General features: G+C 43.2%; 1 protein-coding gene and 4 non-coding genes across 9 annotated transcripts in view; all 5 read right to left on the bottom strand.

Annotated features, from left to right (window-relative positions):
- atrn (attractin) overlaps positions 1–21211 on the bottom strand; it is a 252196-nt gene that overhangs the window by 70514 nt on the left and 160471 nt on the right. For 4 of the 5 annotated variants that reach the window (XM_034674875.1, XM_034674877.1, XM_034674883.1 and 1 more), the window contains one exon: positions 20175–20253. In XM_034674875.1, coding sequence (XP_034530766.1) covers positions 20175–20253 — 79 coding nt within the window. Of the gene's footprint in view, positions 1–19906; positions 20003–20174; positions 20254–21211 lie in introns of those variants that run through there. The other variant, XM_034674878.1, reaches the window with a different exon arrangement.
- LOC117806922 lies at positions 296–402 on the bottom strand. Its single transcript, XR_004629825.1, has one exon. It is a non-coding gene; the product is annotated as a U6 spliceosomal RNA (small nuclear RNA).
- LOC117806871 lies at positions 778–884 on the bottom strand. Its single transcript, XR_004629778.1, has one exon. It is a non-coding gene; the product is annotated as a U6 spliceosomal RNA (small nuclear RNA).
- On the bottom strand, positions 1253–1359 carry LOC117806920. The gene has a single exon (XR_004629823.1). It is a non-coding gene; the product is annotated as a U6 spliceosomal RNA (small nuclear RNA).
- LOC117806919 lies at positions 1734–1840 on the bottom strand. The gene has a single exon (XR_004629822.1). It is a non-coding gene; the product is annotated as a U6 spliceosomal RNA (small nuclear RNA).

Below are 21211 nucleotides of genomic sequence, written 5' to 3'. Positions count from 1 at the left end.
GGAATCCCTGGAAGGCTGAAGCCTGAACATCACAACTGCATGTGGGATGAGGAGAAAGACTTCTTCCTGATTTCGACAAGTTTAAAAATGCCACGTACTGCCTGTCATTTTCTGTATATATGCCTCTGAAGTTCACATATAGACTGTGGCCAACAAAACCACTCTATGCAAGGATGGCCATTCCAGTTCACATTATCCCCCATGGGGGGTGGACATTCCAAGTCCATTTTCCAGCACAAGGGCCACACAGACCACTCAGTTTCTTCTGAACAGATCCGGGAAACAAGGGCAGCTTAAAATGTGGAAACGCTTCACGAATTTGCGTGTCATCCTTGCGCAGGGGCCATGCTAATCTTCTCTGTATCGATTCCAATTTATTATATGTGCTGCCGGAGCAAGCACATTTCTACCCCTTGGTTGCCTAGCTCTTCTACCGTGTGCCGGCAGAGTGACCCCTGGACCGCGGTGCAGGCCAGCTGGGCTGGAATCCCTGGAAGGCTGAAGCCTGAACATCCTAACTGCATGTGGGATGAGGAGAAAGACCTCTTCCTGACTTCGACAAGTTTAAAAATGCCACGTACTGCCTGTCATTTTCTGTATATATGCCTCTGAAGTTCACATATAGACTGTGGCCAACAAAACCCCTCTATGCAAGGATGGCCATTCCACTTACATTATCCCCCACGGGGAATCGACAATCCAAGTCCATTTTCCAGCACAAGGGCCACACAGACCACTCAGATTCTTTACTACAGGCCGGGGAAACAAGGGCAGCTTAAAATGTGGAAACGCTTCACGAATTTGCGTGTCATCCTTGCGCAGGGGCCATGCTAATCTTCTCTGTATCGATTCCAATTTATTATATGTGCTGCCTGAGCAAGCACATTTCTACCCCTTGGTTGCCTAGCTCTTCTACCGTGTGCCGGCAGAGTGACCCCTGGACCGCGGTGCAGGCCAGCTGGGCTGGAATCCCTGGAAGGCTGAAGCCTGAACATCCTAACTGCATGTGGGATGAGGAGAAAGACCTCTTCCTGATTTCGACAAGTTTAAAAATGCCACGTACTGCCTGTCATTTTCTGTATATATGCCTCTTAAGTTTACATATAGACTGTGGCCAACAAAACCCCTCTATGCAAGGATGGCCATTCCACTTACCCCGAGGCAGGTGGACAATCCAAATCCATTTTCCAGCACAAGGGCCACACAGACCACTCAGTTTCTTCTGAACAGATCCGGGACACAAGGGCAGCTTAAAATGTGGAAACGCTTCACGAATTTGCGTGTCATCCTTGCGCAGGGGCCATGCTAATCTTCTCTGTATCGATTCCAATTTATTATATGTGCTGCCGGAGCAAGCACATTTCTACCCCTTGGTTGCCTAGCTCTTGTACCGCCTGCTGGCAGAGTGACCCCTGGACCGCGGTGCAGGCCAGCTGGGCTGGAATCCCTGGAAGGCTGAAGCCTGAACATCCTAACTGCATGTGGGATGAGGAGAAAGACCTCTTCCTGACTGCGACAAGTTTATAAATGCCACTTACTGCCTGTCATTTTCTGTATATATGCCTCTGAAGTTCACATATAGACTGTGGCCAAAAAAACCCTCTATGCAAGGATGGCCATTCCACTTACATTATCACCCACGGGGGATCGACAATCCAAGTCCATTTTCCAGCACAAGGGCCACACAGACCACTCAGTTTCTTCTGAACAGATCCGGGAAACAAGGGCAGCTTAAAATGTGGAAACGCTTCACGAATTTGCGTGTCATCCTTGCGCAGGGGCCATGCTAATCTTCTCTGTATCGATTCCAATTTATTATATGTGCTGCCGGAGCAAGCACATTTCTACCCCTTGGTTGCCTAGCTCTTGTACCGTGTGCCGGCAGAGTGACCCCTGGACCGCGGTGCAGGCCAGCTGGGCTGGAATCCCTTGAAGGCCGAAGCCTAAACATAACAACTGCAAGACTGAAAGCAAGACAATGGGTTCTAAATATTGAAATTGATGAATAAGTCTTGGATATGGATTTTATTTATCCGACACCTTTAGTGTCTGTTGAGACTTCTTTAAACTTTCAGTTCCTCTGTAAAATTGTATCAGAATTCTGAATCCCATTCTTCCTGTAATCCAGCTGTGGTGAATTGGTTTACCTACTCTGCCAAGTTCTGCTTGGTTATCTTGTTTGTCCTTTTGTTAATTTTGAATACAGAATGAAAACATCTGGCATATCGAGTTTATGGCCTGAGTATTAAACCGCTATCATAGGATGCATTCAAACATTCACTCTCTAAATTGTGTAGTGTATCGCTCCTGGCAGGCAGAAGTGGAGCGGCACAGAGCCACAGTGCAATCCTGCGGTTCTAAAATTCTAATATATTACATAGCATCATTGAGAAGTGCTACGTAAAGGGATAACAGCTGCAAAGTAAAGGTGGAAAGATTGTTTTTTCCTTTCTTCCCTGCTCATGTGTGAACTGCATTAACACTCAGCCATCTGCTTTTGGGACTGGGGAGTACAGGAGGCGAGAGTCGACAAGTCAGTGAGAGGATCCTCCTTATCATTACGGATGATTCTGCAAACTAATTTGATGTGGAGGTCTACGTGCTCAGTGATATCTTCATTGTATTCCACAACTCTGCTTATTCAGGGGATACCGGTGCCAATCTCTCCTACTCTTCTGCACTTTCACACTGAAACCATCTGCTGCAGACCTGCAGGGGAGAGTCAATGAGTGTGAGTGAAGTTGGTGAATGTATAATCTGTGTTTGAGAGTGCTGGCTGGTGTTAGTGTTTGTGTATAAGTTGCTGGGAATGAAAATTAGGATAGTGTTTACATGCCTGTCCTCTATGGATCTTTACGCTACACTCATCTTCCCATTTCTGCTATTGTTTAAAGCTTTCGTGTATTTTTAATAAATAGGTCATATGACCCACTCAGGCTTGGGTCATCTACATCCTTATGATATAATATTTCACCCTGCACTTGAAAATAAAGGAGAAATCTTAAATCTCTCTAAGAAACTTTCCTGGTTAGATATACTGGCTAAGAGTTTGTTCCAGTGTGTGATTTTTGAGAAGTAAGTAGAGACAGAGCGCACGTGGGACTGAACATGTGCCGCGGAACAGCAGGAGCACTCAGGATGGCTGAAAGCAGTGGACAGGGTAGGTGATGGCATGGGTCAAAGGTGACACAGTTCTCTCTTCTGGGCTGAGGTGTGAATGGAAGGGGGCGTGCGGGAGAGGAAAGGATGGAACAAGACAAGGAGGCTTGGTGACACAGCCGCCTGCCCAAATAATAGGGTCAGCAGTTTGCAGTGGCTGAGGGCACGGACACAAGGACACAACTATGGAGCCATTTAAGCAACTTCTTTGCCAGATCTGATTCATCATCGAATACGAAACAGACAAATGATTTCTTAATGCACTCTCAACCTTGTTGTTAAAGTGACTTAGAAAACGATGTAAGATAGAAGCTCAATGAGTTCTAATACTGCAAGTTTTATTCCAATGAAGCTAAGTGAGTATTGGGGCATTGGGTGCAGATCATAGACTATATATATAACGGACAGCGTCGCTCCGCCTTTTCCAATTGCACGGTTTTGAAGCCAAAATATCCTGTTCCAGAACGCTGCCATCTGGTAAATTTTCTGCAGCCAGAGTCTGCACAGTAGGGAATTTGTGTGTTTCCACCCTACACCGTAGGGGTCCTACGGAGTTTCTCTCTAAATCAAAGTAAACCCGGATGTAAAACCTTGTTTTTTAACCTCTAATAACTAACGAAAAAGAAACTTTTCACAAAAAGAGGCCTTGGACACAAAACAGTCAAATAATAACTACATATCACCACAGCATGCGGATGTGAGAAACATTCCTACAATGTCTATTTATTTTTTAAAGTTTGACTGCAGCCCCATTCAAATGAATGGGGAAGATGGAGTTTTTGACCTATACTGCAGCCAGCCACTAGGGGGAGCAGTTTTTGCGGCGGCCTCACCTCAAGCCGAGTCAATCAATCAATCAATCAATCTTTATTTGTACAGCGCCAAATCACAACAAACGTTATCTCAAGACGCTTTTACAAACATAGGAGGTCTAGACCACTCTATGTGAAATTATGAACAGAGACCAAACACCAGGACAGGGTAAGACTCCGTCTGACCCCACCTTAATCCACCATGAGCATTGCACATCACAGTATTTAGCTAGTTACAGTGGCGAGGAAAAACTTCCTTTTAACAGGCAGAAACCTCGAGCAGAACCAGACTCATGTTAGACAGACATCTGCCTCGACTGATTTGGGTCTGGAAAGACAGATAGAGGGGAGTAAGAGAGAGAGAGGTGATAGTGATGAGACGAGTAGTAGAAGCTGTTGTCGCTGGAGTCCAGCACGTCCGTATCAGGAGGATGCCTATGGGAGCTCAGAGGGACTTACGAGACAATGGAGCTCAGGGACTCCAGAAAGGTCTATGGTTAGTAACTTCAATGGGACAGGCAGAGTTAAAGTAAGTGATGAGGGGGTTGGGGGGAAAAAGGATCCCAGTGTGTCAGTGCGCCAGTTCCCCCAGCAGTGTAGGCCTATAGCATCATAACTAAAAGCTGGTCCAAGCCTGAGCCACCTCTAACTATAAGCTTTATCAAAAAGGCAAGTTGACGTGAGATGACGTTCATTTTATTTACAGTCTATGGTGCAGATGTGTTATATAGGTGTTCAGTTAGGCAGAAAGGAATCATTACAAAAAGCCTAAATATAACTGTACTGCTCCAACACACTCAGACATAAACTAAGACAACTCACAGGCTATACAGTGTTGTCATACTTTCAAGTTTTTCTTAAATATTTACAATCAAGATGACAACACTACATTGGGTGCTTTCTTTAAAAAAAGGAACTCACGGGTTGATACACTAAAGTCAGTGAGGAGTCTTACTTCAGAGAGCAAAGCTGTTTCACAGCAGCCTGTCTGGTTAAGGCCTCAGATCTCCCTCTGATCTGCTCATACTCTTTGGAAACTTTCATGTGTGGACTGTATACTTTCCCCTCACAGAATCATCAAAGGAGAGAAGTGAAACGGTGGCAGTTTCTTCCCCAGCAGCAGAATATACTCGTGTGTTCAGAGAGAAGGACTTTTTTTTTTAGGGGAGCTGTACCCCTGCACATCACTTTATTAACATCCACACAACCTCGGCTGTATAACATTTGATCAGGGAGAAATGCTCAGTTTGCACATCACAGGCCATTGAGCAGCTTTCCACTCATTTTATGACATAATAGCGGGTATTTCTAACAGAGGCTGGATCTTTGACACTTTGGTTGACGTTCGTATTTATTACAGCTGAAGAAAGGTAGTGGTGAGGTATCTGTGTGAGAGAGAGAGAGAGAGAGAGAGAGAAAGGGGGCAGCTTAATGGGGTAATAAATATGTGAGGGTATCTGGAGACGTTTATGCGTCTTTTTCTCCTTCCGTCCTCGCGGCAGTCTTCCTCTGGCAGTGTTAAGAATCATCGGCACAGTTAATCATGTTGGACGCTGTGGAAACGATCAGTGGCATTATCGCATTCTGCATTTCAGTCAATACCTCAGGGTGCAATATGTCTCTAATATATGTCAAGTTATGTGTGATTTATTGACAACGGATGTCGGGTGAACACACATGCTTTCATCATGATGATATTTCCGTGGCAGTACAGTAAAGGAAGGGACATTATGGGGATCAGTAGGAGGCAGAGGAAAGGGGAGACAAAAAAGGAGCACTGTAAAAACTCAACATCAAAGAATCGCAGTATTGTGTGCTGCAGAGTCTTTCAAAATGGCACTAGGATTTTTTTGCTACCCTCTTATGTATCAGTGCACATGACTCAACTCTTACATGTCCAGGTAGTAAAATTTCAGGCTTTCAGGAAGTCATACACTGCCCTGAAATCCAGTCTGGTGCTACAATCAAGAGAAACAAGACATTCTGTCCTGAAGCAATAAGACTGAATGTAGAAGGGGTAAAATTATTACAGTATTTTGCATCATGAAATATTACCCTACTCACTGGATGGATGTGCTCTAATTAGCCAGCCGGCTCATCTCTATTCGAAAAAGTGAGCTTTTTTTTTTTTATCTGTGTCTGTTGCAGGCAGCGGTAAGGTGTGCCTGAAACCTGATGTTGTTACTGGGATTTTAAAGGTGACATATTATGCTCTTTTTTCATCAAAATATATTGGTCTAAGAGGTCCCCAAAACATGTCTTTAAAGTTTATGCTCAAAAAAACACTTTGAAATCAGATTTTGGTCTGCCTGTAAACCCCTCTTTTTCAGCCCTGCTCAGAACAGGCTGTTTTCTGTGTCTGTGCCTTTAAATGAGAATGAGCTCTCTGACCACGCCCCCTCAGGAAGTGGATGTGGCCTCGGCTGTCCAGCGCGTTGATCTAATGTTTACATGTTGGCTGAATATACACGGCTGCTCACAGACCTGCGTTACTTCAACCCTCTGAATCTGATCCAGAATCTGATCCTGACGGAGAGGCGCCCGCAGCAGGACCTTTCTGAAGGATTGGTCACAGATTTAGTGTTTCTTGTTGTTTTATTTGTCAGTATGTAGACGTGTGTCTTGGTACACAGTGACAAACATGTAGCTATGTGGCTATGCTAACTAGCGCTAGCACTTTTCCATGAAAAATAAAAAATCATCCACTAGATCTTCAAATCTGCAGATGTGGGGAGTAAAACCGACCTTTGTGTTTATTAAGACAGCCTACAACTAGCATGCCTCCCTCCTAAGCTCCTTGTTAGCACACGTGTGTGCAGGGAATGAAAAACAGAGGAGGGGTTGAGTTGTATTTTATACAGTCTATGGGCTGAACAAGCTCCGAGCTCTGTCTTCCTGTTACAGACCGGATGGCGTTGTGACGTATGAAAAACACTGAAAACTGAAACGGCTCGTTTCACACACATTTACAGAAAGGTGGAGAAATCAGAACAGGGACAGAATGGATTCTTTTCATTTTCAGGGGGTTTGTAGACAGGGACACATATTTCAGGTAGAGAATCATTAAAAAGTTGATTTTGCATGATATGTCACCTTTAAGCAGCTGATAACAGAAAGCTTCACTCCTACTTCCACAAGTTTACTATAAGAACATACAGAGGGTATATCAAACACCAAAAAACAGAAAATATGTCCTCCCTTCCGAACAGCAGCCACCCAAGACATCAAATGTTCCCGCAGGAATAATCAACCAGCATTGAGAGTGGGTTGCTCAAATTGCAGAGGGGCTCTTTCTGACTAAAAGGCTGTTGCGTTCTATGACACATAATGTCTGCTGGTGTTGGGCCTGTCTAATGCCATCTGGCAGCTCCTGCTCCTTCAAAGGAACTGTCAGGTCTCAAAGGAAGGCTTTGATTAGACAGTACAGGCACATACACAAATGTGTGCACATCAATGCACACACATGAAGAGCAACATGTGGGGGGGTGGGGGAGGAAACTTCACCGTGAAGACTTTAAGTTGCATTCTAACAGACATGCAGAGTCTCACAGGTTGGGTAGTTGTTGTTCCCAAAACCACCACATCTCATGCAGGTAGAAGAGCCCCAAACATGTCCCTTAGCTTAGCTTTACACACTGCCATTATGAGAGGAAAACAAAGTATGGTATATAGCAACATGAAGCACCCTGCTAAACTGATAGGCGCTGCATAATAATTCTGGTATAACTCCAAAATGTGGAAAAAGACCATAAAGGAGCTGGTCCATGTGTGCAGGGAAATGTACAGTATGTTCGTTGAACACTGTGCATTAGGTCTTTGCAGTTGATAGTAGTTTGCCACAGTAGTTTATAGGATGATTGCACTGTTGAAAGGCCACACTGCTCTAAAGGTCAGAGTAAACCATGTGTAGTATCGCCTGTATAGGCTTCAATCGCTTTAACATCCATTGTTTTTGAAAATAACTACCTTGACTTTAAAAGCCAATAACTCCATGTTTTTATGTTTTAAAGGGTTTAACCTGTAGTTTATTCTCACTTGGAGGTTAGAAAGGTTAAGATACACTCAGCAAAGCAGGATGATTCATGACATTGATTTGATGGCTTGTCAGCAGGCCTGTCCTCGCGTTCCCATTCCCTTGAGGAACTTCATAGTGGATGTGGCAACAAACCCTCTACATCCAACCTCGACAGGAAGCACTTGAGGTGTTTTTTGACCGCAGGAACTTTACCCCTGAACTAGGGACTTTACCCCTGAACTGCATGCGTTTCGACCAGAGGAACCAGGGTCTACATTTAGTTCAGGGGTAGTTAATTAATCTCCCCCTGAAAAGCCCCTGCTTTGGGGGTAGTACTTTTCAAAGGTCCTGGGACTTTCAGCTGAAAGTAACGGTATTTGTGGAGTTACACAGTTGTTGAAACACAGAGGGAGTTCCTGGGAATGCATACTTATTTAGTTATTTATTAAGATTTCAAAGCGATTTTCTTCATACGTCACTGGCCTGATTTGCACAATCTACCCGGGACTTCAGCCCACGGTCTGTACGCAGACAACAATGGAGGCACAGGAACCTTTTAGTTCCGGGGAAAGCAGTTCTAGGGGCTAAAAGACCCTGGAACTCTTAGTCGAAATGCACCTTTTGGCACGCCAGCTGCGTTGTTCTGCCTCGGCTGCTATGTCAGTGTACTTCAGTCGTTTCCGTTCATATGCTTCCCCAACTACAGCCTCTCATGGTACAGTTAGTTCAACAATGAAGAGCGACTTCTGGGAGGTTGACCACAAAACCAGGTCTGGCCTGAGATTCATTGTTACGATCTCAGGTGGGAACACAGGTTTCTGGTCTGCGTCTAGAGGGGTTGCTTCCACTCTGGCAGGTGGTTTTATGGAAGTGGTCATGCTCTCACGAAGAGGGTGGTGTCTGAGTGTCTGGGCTCTGGGGGAGGGAGGGCATTGTTGGTAGTTCTCATTCCTTTCAGGGCAATCGCCAGTTGTCGTCGGACCTGGTTACGTCTCCAGGTGTAGCGCCCTTGGGACAGACTGGTATTGCAGCCGGTGAGGATGTGCTTCAGTGTTGTTTGGAGCATACACTGCAAATTGCAATTTAAAAGCTTCCCCTGAAACTGTAATCGCATGTTGTAAATGTAATGACACTAAAGTCACAGTGTGGGACATTTCCACTTCTTGATGACTGAGCACCTTTCCTGCTGTGTGGTTTGAAACTACTGTGAAGATGTGCACATCAGAGATGACACAACATGACTGTGACAAGACAATATCTGACATATATTTGAATCTGCCTGAAATGTAATATGCAGCCCTATTTGTTGACATGATTGTCTGTTAAAAATGAAAAAGTTCCAAAGGTTGATTTCAAGCCCTGTTTCTGCTGCCTCTCTTTAAAAGAGCTCACAGTGAAACCTACATTTACAGCCATAAGCTAACACTGTTATCCAGAGCGACTTACACTGACTGTGACAGCACTAGAAGCTTAGACTCCTTAAAGTCAGATGACAAGCAGCTCAGAGTAAGAAGCAAAAGGCTAAAAGGCCGTAGCCGTTAATTTCTGCAACCCTGCAATGACCACATAAAATGCGATGGCCCCCACTCCTCACTGCAACTTAAGTGAGGTGAACATGGGCATAATAAGTTGCAAAGTGTGTGTCATGGTGCAGCTGATGCAAGTGCCAAGTAACACGCAGGAATCGGGGATGAATGTGGGAACAAAGCCTGGAGGGACAGCGCTGAAAAAGAACAGAGCGGTCGCAGTGTCGAGGAAGCAGACGGCTGTAACGAGAGAGCCGACCTCGTGGACAAACATGATTAGCTTTCTGTTTTCTGGAAATTATGTGTCAGAGTGTGTTTACAAAGAATGTGTGTGTGTGTGTGTGTGTTTGCTTTGTGTTGCTGCGTGCATTTCTGCATGAGTAGGACAAGGTAATTACAGATCAAATTGAAAGTAGAAATGAGGTTTCTTCAGTTTCAGTGACAAAACACAAGCTTTTTATGGGCCATTTCTTGATTTGTGAAATCGTTTGGTTGGTGTCATTTCCCCCCGCTTATCTTCAGAAAAAAAAACAATATTTGTATGCATTCAGAACCCAACAAGAACACTTTGAAGTACCCCAATCTCTTGTAATGACTAGAATTTAAATAAAATGTGTCTGAAAATGATTTATTATGCATACACAAAACTGACTTATTTTCCAGAGTGGATGCAGAGTGGTGGACACTGGAGGCCAAAACCTACAGCTGAGTATCTCTGAAGGAGTCACAGCCTGGATTCAACTCAGTATCTGTGATAGGAGGCGCTCGCAGCATGACTAATAATGTATCAGCTTTCTCCCAACACATATTTCTCCCTATGCGTAAATCCAGGATCAGATTATTAATTTCTTTGTGGGATCACAGATAGACCTTCAGCTCTTTATATTTCAAACACACGCCTTGATCTTTACTATTGAATTTGGAATTAATTAACAGCACTGCTTTAGATTTGGTGCTGGTTTTGGACAGGACTTGCTTGTACAGCCAACAACCTAAAATGAAATATATGTCGACCTCCAGAATGAGGTGGAATTAGTTAACCCTCCTGTTATGTTGCGGGTCAAATTGACCCTTTTTAAAGTCTATTTTAGGCAACATATTATGCCTTCTTTCGTGGAAGTTTTTCCCGTTACTGGTGAATAATGAAATAGAGACTTCTGCCAGCTAACAAGGTTTCATTTTCTTTGCAAGGAAAAGGTCAGTCAACACCCGAACGGTTGGAATGAAGAATGACCTCGAAGATGGGGAAAGCTTGAACATTTATACTTGAGGACTGCCCCCTAAGGTGTGTTTCACACCCTTTGTCTGTTGCAGGTATCTGCATCAAGATGGGATTGTGAATTCATCAAGGAGGTTTCGGGGCCTAAACGTCACAATTTAAAACACAATGGGACCTGGTATCTTGATGAGGGGACAGGAGATGGGGCTGATGAGGGGACAGGAGATGGGGCGTCTCAGGCAGTTGACCACAAAGGAACCGATTTCACCATTACACTTCCAAACCAGCTAAATGCAGCATAAAAATCTGGGCAGCATGCGACAGAAGAGATGTCATGTTAATTTATCAACATCACTTCATAAAAATGAAAAAAAATCAAAATGTAAAATAGAATAAACAAAAATCCATGTCATGTAAAGCTATTGTATTGATATTTAGGGCTTTCCAATGTACATTAAAAAAGTTTTAACATGAATTTGAATGAAAAACAAGTGAGTTATCCTCATTGAACCATGATCTTTGAGAATTAAAGAACACAAATGGACTAAATCTTGATTTAAATGGTTAGTAATGGACACAGATGCATGGCCCAACACAGAAGAGCCAGCTCCTCAGGCCAGGACTCAGCCGTACATCTGCACCTCAAGGACAAGGGACACTCCTTTGAGAACAGCAAGGTTCAGATCCTGGACAGAGAAGAGCGTTAGTATGAAAGAGGGGTGAAGGAAGCCATCTATGTTAAGCTTGAACACCCTTCTCTAAACAGAGGTGGTGGACTAAGACACCAATTGTCTCCTACATAGAATGCTGTTTTGAATTCTCTGTCAAAACAAGTAAGACCATACTCACACCAGAGACCATGTGACCCTAACGACTCACAGCTGACCCATCACCCTAACGACTGTCAGGAACTAGGTTAACGATTGTCAGGAGGTACAGAACGACTAAGAGAAACTAGAACGACCCCACTTAGGACCCTTGGTGGACCCTCTGGTCAAAACTGAAGAAGCCTTTCGGAGGAGCGGTGAAACAAGAATTTCTACCAGTCCAGTTGCCTTACGGATCAAGCTTTGGTTTAGTAATGGAGTTAAAAATTAATGTGTATGGGGTTTTTGGGGGTTCTGACGCTTTTGGATAATTGAATATTCCCCCAAGTCAAATTGACCCAGGAACATTAATGCTGTTCCAGAGAAACAAACATAAGAGGAGGGTTAAAGAGCAATGACCACTGCTGTGAGGGACAAGGATGTCATACGGTGTCGTCATCATTATTAGGACCCCCCTCAGATGCGGCTGCTCTCAGCCCAGCCACCTCTAAGAAGGAAACATCAATACTTACAGAAAGGGAAGGTCATTAATTGAACCTCCTGCTGAAACATTATGTATTTGAATAAAGCTAAACTCAATGAATGGGTTTAGTTTGCATATTTCAGCTTTATGTCACTCTTAACCTAACCAGAGCTCAGAGGTCTGTCTGTGCTCAGCTCAGATGTGGTATCCTTCCTCTGGCATTAGAAACAGGTCGCTTCCACTCTGTTCCAGAGGAGGAGAGGAAGTGTTCCTTGTGTGATCTGGAGGAAGTTGAAAATGAAATGCACTTTTTATTCTACTGTCCTTCATATCATGAGCTCAGGTGCCTCCTTTTCAACAAAATATCAGAAAACGGTCCTGATTTATTTTGCATGTCCGATGAAGATCGACTTCAGTTCCTGTTTACTCACAAAGTGTTCCAGTTTGCTCAGTTTGTGTTAAATGCTGTTCAGCAGCGTAGGAGCACACTCTATGTCTGATTTAGTTGTTGTCACTGCCAAATGTCTGAAGTGTACCTCTGTGCTTTTGAATTACTTTAGGTCACTGTTGGACATGTGCAGTATTGTAACTGCTCTTCTTTCTTCTATTTTTCTTTTTCTTCTGATGTTGTTGCTCCTATTTTGTTTTGTTTTGTAGTGTCTTGTAAGTCCGTATGGGCTGGGCACCTTAAAGCTAGGGTTGGTAGTCTCGGAAAACCAGCATGAATTTGAATGTAGCTTTTCCTCATGACTCCGTCTAACCCCTCCCCTCCTCCCTCGGAGCTCCTCCAAAACGACGCCCCCCCGCTCACATGCACGAGCGGCACTGATTCTCGACCATATGATGGTGACTGATTCAAAACCGGTCCTCACCAAAACATTATCATAGTGAAAGTTAAAAACACAAACAAACATGGCTGCTGTTAGTACTCACAACTATCATGCTAGCATTATCCAGTTGTACTGGTGACACGATATCAGGAGAAAAGTTATAACACATATATAACACTGTAACAGATCTACTGTTTGTTAAACATGTTCAGTGTAGATGTTCTTAATTCCTACAGTGTTGACGGTCAGTGAAGGCATCAGGAGAGGTGTAGAGTGTGTGAGTGGGAGAGAGGAGAGACAAGAGGAGAAGTTCTTCATTCATTCAAACATTGATTGTTGTTTTGTTGGTTGGCGTGATCACGGCCGACAGTGACCGGTTATTAAAGATCAACGTGTTCACCAATCGGCTCGTCATCACTACAGCGTCCGGACGGACGCTACAATAAATATATATTTCCTGTAGGACTTACTGAACGTCATTAATTATTCTGCTTGTTGGTGAGAGCTTTTTAGACTCTGATCCGGACTACAGTCCTGAGCAAAGCACCTCATCAGGTCAGAGGGGACAGGCCCGAGGACGAGCGAGAGGGGCAGTAAATGGAATCAGGGGAAGTAGAGGCAGGAGACGGCGACTCGGAGGAGTGCACGCCGGGGAAATGTACGCGCAGGAGGAGGGCAGAACGGCTGGACGGAATTTGATTGGTTTAAAATTTGGGGAGCCAAAAAACGGTGATTGGTTGGTGTTTTCCCAGGTTTACTCCGGCTGTAGATAGCTGCTTTTTTTCACTCTTTTTTAGGAACGCATCATGCAATGATTACCATCAGGACATAAAGATCATTTTAACCAGTATGACAAAAAGTGTATCTAAATCTGATTACCAACCCCAGCTTTAAGGTGCACGACACGATGAATAATAAATAAACTAAACTAAACTATTTCACTTTGGCTAAAAAAGACAATGCAGACACTTTTCTTAGTGTGAAGCTGTTCTTCACCTCTTTGCTTTGGGTGATCATTCTGCATTCAGAAGTAACACTGAAATAGTTGACAGTTAAAATAGTTCCACAGCATATTTTTGAAAGCTGACCTTGCAGCTTAAAAAACAGCAGTAACTGCAGCATCTGCAATTCCGATTGGCAGAAATGACTATGTCTATGTCTAACTGGCTTGTCTTGCTCTCAGGATTCTTTGCAGAAAGTATCCCCGGCGTTTTGAAAAGATGTATGAGTCAGTGCATCATCGTGACTGTCTCGCGGCATTTTTGGAGATGTGATGCAACAACTCAGTGAAGTCTCTAAGCTGGAGTTCTTTTTGGAGGATGTTTTCAAAATCAATTGACTTGCATCTACTCAGTCATAGCGGATGTGCTGAAGCGTTGAAAAACGACTTCTTTATGAAGATTTTGTTTGTTGGTAAATTGGGTTAACACTTTGAATCAAATAGGTTAAGACTTTCTGTGCACTATTCACACTTCATGTGTTATTCTACTTAAGATAGCACTATCAACAGATGTGAGTATACCAATGGAGCAACATTTCCTCAGGGGTAATAACAGCACACAGGACATTTTTGCCAACCCGTCACCATATGTTGAGAGTGTTCCTTTAATTATCGCCCCTGCAGTTGGCGGGCACCAGACTCAAAATTAGACTAAATTTAGGAAGCGGATTGTTGTTGGACTAAAATAAGTTATATGAGTTAACACACAAGCACCAGAGCTGATGAGGACAAGCAGAGTTCACATTCCCCCTGTTTTAAAGGTGAAATATCATGCAAAATGGAGTTTTTAATGGTTCTCTACCTGAAATATGTGTCCCTGTCTACAAACCCCCCGAGAATGAAAAGAATCCATTCTGCCCCTGTTTTGATTTCTCCACCTTTCTGTAAATGTGTGTGAAACGAGCCGTTTCAGACTTCCGTGTTTTTGTTACGTAACAACAATATCCGGTCTGTCACGGAGTCAGAGCTCAGAGCTTGTTCAGCCCTTAGACTGTATAAAATAATACTGAACCCCTCCTCTGTTTTTCATTACCTGCACACATGTGTGGTAACAAGGAGCTTAGGAGGGAGGCATGCTAGTTGTAGGCTGTCTTAATAAACACAAAGGTCGGTTTGACTCCCCACGTCTGCAGATTTGAAGATCTAGTGGATGATTTTTATTTATCATGGATAAGTGCTAGCGCTAGTTAGCATAGCTACATAGCTACATGTCGTAGCTGTAGCTGTGTACCAAGACACACGTCTACATACTGACAAATAAAACAACAAGTAACACTAAATCTGTGACCAATCCTTCAGAAAGGTCCTGCTGCCTTTCTGGTAGAGGTCGGTTTTACTCCCCACGTCTGCAGATTTGAAGATCTAGTGGAGGATTTTTACTTATCATGGATAAGTGCTAGCGCTAGTTAGCATAGCCACATAGCTACATGTTCATAGCTGTAGCTGTAGCTGTGTACCAAGACACACCTCGACATACTGACAAATAAAACAACAAGAAACACTAAATCTGTGACCAATCCTTCAGAAAGGTCCTGCTGCGGGCGCCTCTCCATCAGGATCAGATTCTGGATCAGATTCAGAGGGTTGAAGTAACAGCAGCCGTGTATATTCAGCCAACATGTAAACATTAGATCAACGTGCTGGACAGCCGAGGCCACATCCACTTCCTGAGGGGGCGTGGTCAGAGAGGAAACAGTTTTCTGAGGAGGACTTAAGAAGAGGGCTTTTCAGGCAGACCAAAATCTGATTTCAAAGTGTTTTTTTGAGCATAAACTTTAAAGACATGTTTTGGGGACCTCTTAGACCAATATATATTGATGAAAAAAGCGTGATATGTCACCTTTAAAGTGCATCGCCTGTGTGTTACTGAACAGATCGGAGGATTTCAGGATGTTGTTTAGTCAAGTCATTAATCAATACGGCTCCTTTAGCAGTATAAAAACAGTAGCTGTACATATATGAAGGGCATTAGATCTCAAAAATCTGTAGAAGCGTCAGTGCTCCAGAGTTTGTGCACATCAAAGTGGCCACACAGTTTCTGACACTCCACATTTCCACAATTTCATTTTGGAAAACACAATTCCATTTTCAGCTGTCAGCCACTGAAAATGGATTACTGAGGTGCAGTGACCATAATGAATTGTTCTTATGGCACAGCACTGAGTCAACTGAAGGAGAAAGAAAAAAAAACTCCAGTCAATAATGTTTTTGAAAAGACTGAACAGAGGATGCCAAAGCAATCTGCCAAACTCAGAGAAGCTCTGCAGGATCCACAAAGGACTGAAAATGACTTTAAATTCTCAGGTCTTTGTGCAGTTCTGGAAAATCAGAGGGAAATATTAGTTTATTCTGAGATATGAAGGAGGAAAAAAAAAAACGTATGCGTCAAGTTGCATGTATTATTTCTGTGGATCAGGAAGGAAGCTTGTAAAAAAAACACGGTGATGCAGTGCAGATATTTTAAGCTTCAGTGACGTTAAACCCACTTTTCTAAAAAACACTCTAACAGTGCTGAAGGATGGAAAGCAGGCATCCTGACAAAGCTCCTGTGTGATAGGTGTCTGCCTCCTTCGATGACAGCAGCCACAATAGATGTGCTCAGTTTGGGACTGTTTTTTTTTAAATCATTGTCCAAGAAAAATGTGATGGGAGTTCATCCTGACAAGGAGGAGGTCAGCGGATGGCCCAGTTCCAACCAGCTTAAGTTAAAAAAAAGTGGCTTCTTGGGCATCTTAAATGAAGATAAAACTGAGGTCATGGTGTTTGGACCCAGTCGAGCCAGTGGTGTCTCTCCTATAGACCTGGGTTCCCTGCAGACTTATGTAAAACCCACAGTCACAAACCTTGGCATCATAATGGACAGCGATTTTAAACTTGATAAACACTCAGTAGTTAAAACCAGTTTTTATCATCTGAGGCTTTTATCCAAAATTAAATCTGTTGTATCTTTTCATGATTTTGAGCGCTTGATCCATTGTTGTATCTCGACCCGTTTGGACTACTGCAATGCACTTTACACTGGCATTAACCACGCCTCCCTCCCTCGCTTACAGGTAGTCCAAAACAGGAACCCGCAAACATGAGCATATCAACCCCGTTCTCGCCTCCCTCCACTGGCTCCCTGTCCATTTTAGAATTATTTTTAAGATTTTAATGTTTGTTTTTAAGTCACTGCATGGTCTGGCACCTCTCATAAAAATCTACGCCCCCTCCAGAGCACTGAGGTCTGCTGTGTGTCTTCTTGTCGTGCCACAAAGCCGACAAAAGACAAGGGGTGACCAAGCTTTTTCAGTGGTAGCTCCCAAACTGTGGAATGAGCTACCCACCCAAGTTAAAATGCCCCCCCACCCTGGATACTTTTAAATCACGTCTTAAAGGTGACATATCACGCTTTTTTCATCAATATATATTGGTCTAAGAGGTCCCCAAAACATGTCTTTAAATTTTATGCTCAAAAAAACACTTTGAAGGATTGGTCACAGATTCTGTGTTACTTGTTGTTTTATTTGTTAGTATGTCGACGTGTGTCTTGGTACACAGCTAAAGCTACAGCTACAGCTCGACATGTAGCTATGTAGCTATGCTAACTAGCGCTAGCACTTTTCCATGGAAAATAAAAATCATCCACTAGATCTTCAAATCTGCAGACGTGGGGAGTCAAACCGACCTTTGTGTTTATGAAGACAGCCTACAACTAGCATGCCTCCCTCCTAAGCTCCTTGTTAGCACACACGTGTGCAGGGAATGAAAAACGGAGGAGGAGTTGAGTTGTATTTTATACGGTCTATGGGCTGAACAAGCTCCGAGCTCTGACTTCCTGTTACAGACCGGATATTGTTGTGACGTATGAAAAACACTGAAAACTGAAACGGCTCGTTTCAGCACACATTTACAGAAAGGTGGAGAAATCAGAACAGGTGCAGAATGGATTTTTTTTCATTCTCAGGGTGTTTGTAGACATGCCAGGGAAACATATTTCAGGTAGAGAACCATTAAAAAGTCGATTTTGCATGATATGTTACCTTTAAAACTCACTTTTACTCCCTGGCTTTTAATACAGCATGAGAGTTTATGTTGGTCTCTGTTTGTCCTTTAATGTACTGTATTTTAAATTTTACTATTATTTATTTCTACTGTTGGTATTTGTTGTGCAGCACTTTGGGAACCTTGTTGTTTTTAAAATGTGATATATAAATAAAATGGATTGGATCTTATCGAGTGCTGCCCGCGACCGCTTGCTGTCTCACTCGCAGACTGTGTGTTTGTGTTGTTTTTCCTGCCATGTAGCAGCTGCTTGCGTTGTGCAGACTAAGTAAGAACACTGTGTGTGTGCAGTGTTTGCATATTGAATTCACTTTCTGTTCTTTTTTACCTGACGAATGCATTTTCAAAAGCGTGTTTCCAGAAGTGTAACCCGCCTTTTGAATGAGTAGCTGAAACACTGTGTGCATGTCGGCTTGTGTGTTTGTCCGCAGTGTTCGAAAGCTAATGCTGTGCCTAATGTGAATGTGAACTTTCAGTTTGTGCTTTTCACACTCGGCGTGGCAGCTGAAGGGCCTTTCGGCTGTAACCTCGCCCAAGAGGGCTGTCATCACCCTCACCCCTGGATGCCTCTTAACATCCCCCCACACTCCCCTCATCTGCTCCCACTCCGCCCTCTCTCCATCACACAACCACTATTGTCCAGCTGGACCCTCTCCAGGCTAACCTTTAAATAAAATTAACACTGGGCCTTTTTCAAGAGGATTTCGGGTTACAGGAAGCTGTAGGAGCCGATATTAAATCCCCCAACACCTGTGAAGCTTGTGGAGACTAGCAGGGTTTACTGTAACACCTTTAGTGGAATCAGCTTTGTCTCCCCTGAAGAGAGCTGAAAGTATGACCTTCTCTCAGTCAAACAGGTATTGACTGAAACATTTTATCAGTTCGAACAACTTCCAAGTGAATTAATACGGAAATTGAAATTTTTATGAAAATTGGGACAATTCTACAAGACTTCCTTAAATCAGCATATTTTTTGTCACACTATGAGAGAGCTTTTAATGACCCACATGAAGACTTTTATGGGTCTGCAACCTCTGGTGGCTGTAGTGAGTAACAGGGCTTGAAATCAGTACAGACAGGACTCAGTCTGATCTCATCTTAATCCACCATGAGCAGAGCACTTTGCAGCATTTAGCAAGTTACAGTGGCAAGGACAAACTTCCTTTAACAGGCAGAAACCTCCAGCAGGACCAGACTCATGTTAGACACACATCTGCTGAGACCGTGTTGGAGAGAGGGATAGAGGGAGATGAAGAGAGAGAGATGGAGATGATAGTGGGGAGACGGATAGTAGTAGTTGTAGCAGCTGGAGTCTGACACGTCCACAGCAGCAGGAAGCTACGAGACAAGGGAGCTCAGGGACTCCAGAAAGGTATGGTTAGCGACTTTAATGGGACCGGGAGAGCTGCAGATGTCGGGAGGGAGAGAGTTCCACAGAGTAGGGGCTGCCACACTGAAGGCTCTGTCTCCAAAAGTCCGCAGCTTAGTCCGGGGGATGGAGAGGAGACCCAGGTACGAAGACCGTAGGTTCCAGGATGGAGTGGACAGTGAAACTGGGATTGAACCCCCAACCTCCTGACCACAAGACTACAAATCGCCATTTTCACATCGGTTAGGTCCCAAATTTAGGTTCCGGGGTGGAGTGTGTTGGTTGAGGAGGTCAGCCAGGTATTGGGGGGCAAGGGCATGCGGGGATTTATAAGTGAGGAGGAGGAGTTTGTAGGAGATGCGGTGCTTAACAGGGAGCCAATGGAGGCTCATGAGAGTGGGGGGTGATGTGCTGCCAGGGCTTAGTATGCGTGAGAACCCTGGCAGCTGAGTTCTGCACATACAGCAAAGAGGTCTTGACTTTTCAGATAAGTTACAAAGCTTGCCAAATGGCCCTTAGTGGCCACCATAGCTCAAACAAACAAGGTTCTATGCAATCTCCAGCTGATACCTGCAGACTGCGGAGCTAGATGAGCCAACACATCACCAGGGTCATCAGATCCTTGACAAGTTAGATCCACGCCATCTTAAAAAGGCTCAAAAGTTAGCTCCAGCAGCACCAGAGCCATCACTTCCATGCTAGCTCTGATTGCTCACCATGCATCACCTCCTCCGCTCCCTGGTGAGCACAACCCAAGCAGCTTTATCACCTTCATCAAGCCCCGAGCTTCATTAATGTGAGCTCCAGAAGTGACAATACTGACAACATTGTTTTGGAACAAACAAGGGCAAAATTGCCGTCCCTCTCGTGAGGGAACCAGAGAAGCCAAAACCAGCGTTTGTCATCCTACCTCTCTCCGCCGTGACGCCCAGCAGCTCTGTTTGATCTTCCAAACCACGGCGGCCACCAGGAGCAGCGACAGGAAGCAGCTGTGGATGCACAGAGAGAAGAGACGGGTCAGGAGAAGAGTACAGGACTAATTATGGAAGAGGAGAAATGACACAAAGTGGGAGCCTTGGGAACAGTTGAGGTCATATTTATACCCGGGACATGCATGACTATGTCTATCACTTTCTGTCATGCATAAATAAATCCATTAGCACTGATTCTCTTCCTCCAGGTCATACATATTCATGTGTTTGAGGCTGTCAGTGCTTGGCAGAAGAGGTGATTACCACCCACAGTGATCTGAATTATTATTTAATGAGCTACAGGTCTGAACCTTGTGGACAAACATTTCTTGCCTCCTGAAAAAACAACCTTTTAGGATGTTTTGAATGAATCACTTCAGGCTGAAAGGTACGGGACGCTGTTTGTAAAGTAGTGCACACAAATAACAGCAACATTTCTCCACATTCAGCTCCTAAACAACATCAAGATGTAGAGGGAATTTTTAAAAGTCACTATTTTATCACATTTAGAGGAATATTTGTGATCTTCTTCACATTTAATTTTATTGTGAAAAATATATTAAGTTAAAATAATTGTTAAATCCAAATGCAAAATATAAATATAAATGTTAAATATAAATGTTAAATGTAAATATAAATGTTAAATATTAATATAATGTTAAATGTAAATCTAAATAATAAATATAAATATAAATGTTAAATGTAAATCTAAATATTAAATCTAAATCTAAATGTTAAATATACATTTTTAATGTTAAATGTAAATCTAAATGTTAAATATAAATATAAATGTTAAATATAAATCTAAATATTAAATGTAAATCTAAATATTAAATGTAAATCTAAATATTAAAACTTAAATGTTAAGTATAAATATAAAGGTGAAATATAAATCTAAATGTTAAGCATAAATCTAAATGTTAAATCTAAATCTAAATGTTAAGTATAAATATAAAAGTTAAATATAAATCAAAAT

The sequence above is a fragment of the Notolabrus celidotus genome, chromosome 22, assembly GCF_009762535.1.
Source record: "Notolabrus celidotus isolate fNotCel1 chromosome 22, fNotCel1.pri, whole genome shotgun sequence".
Classification (NCBI taxonomy): domain Eukaryota; kingdom Metazoa; phylum Chordata; class Actinopteri; order Labriformes; family Labridae; genus Notolabrus; species Notolabrus celidotus.
This window is presented reverse-complemented; position numbering and strand designations above follow the sequence as displayed.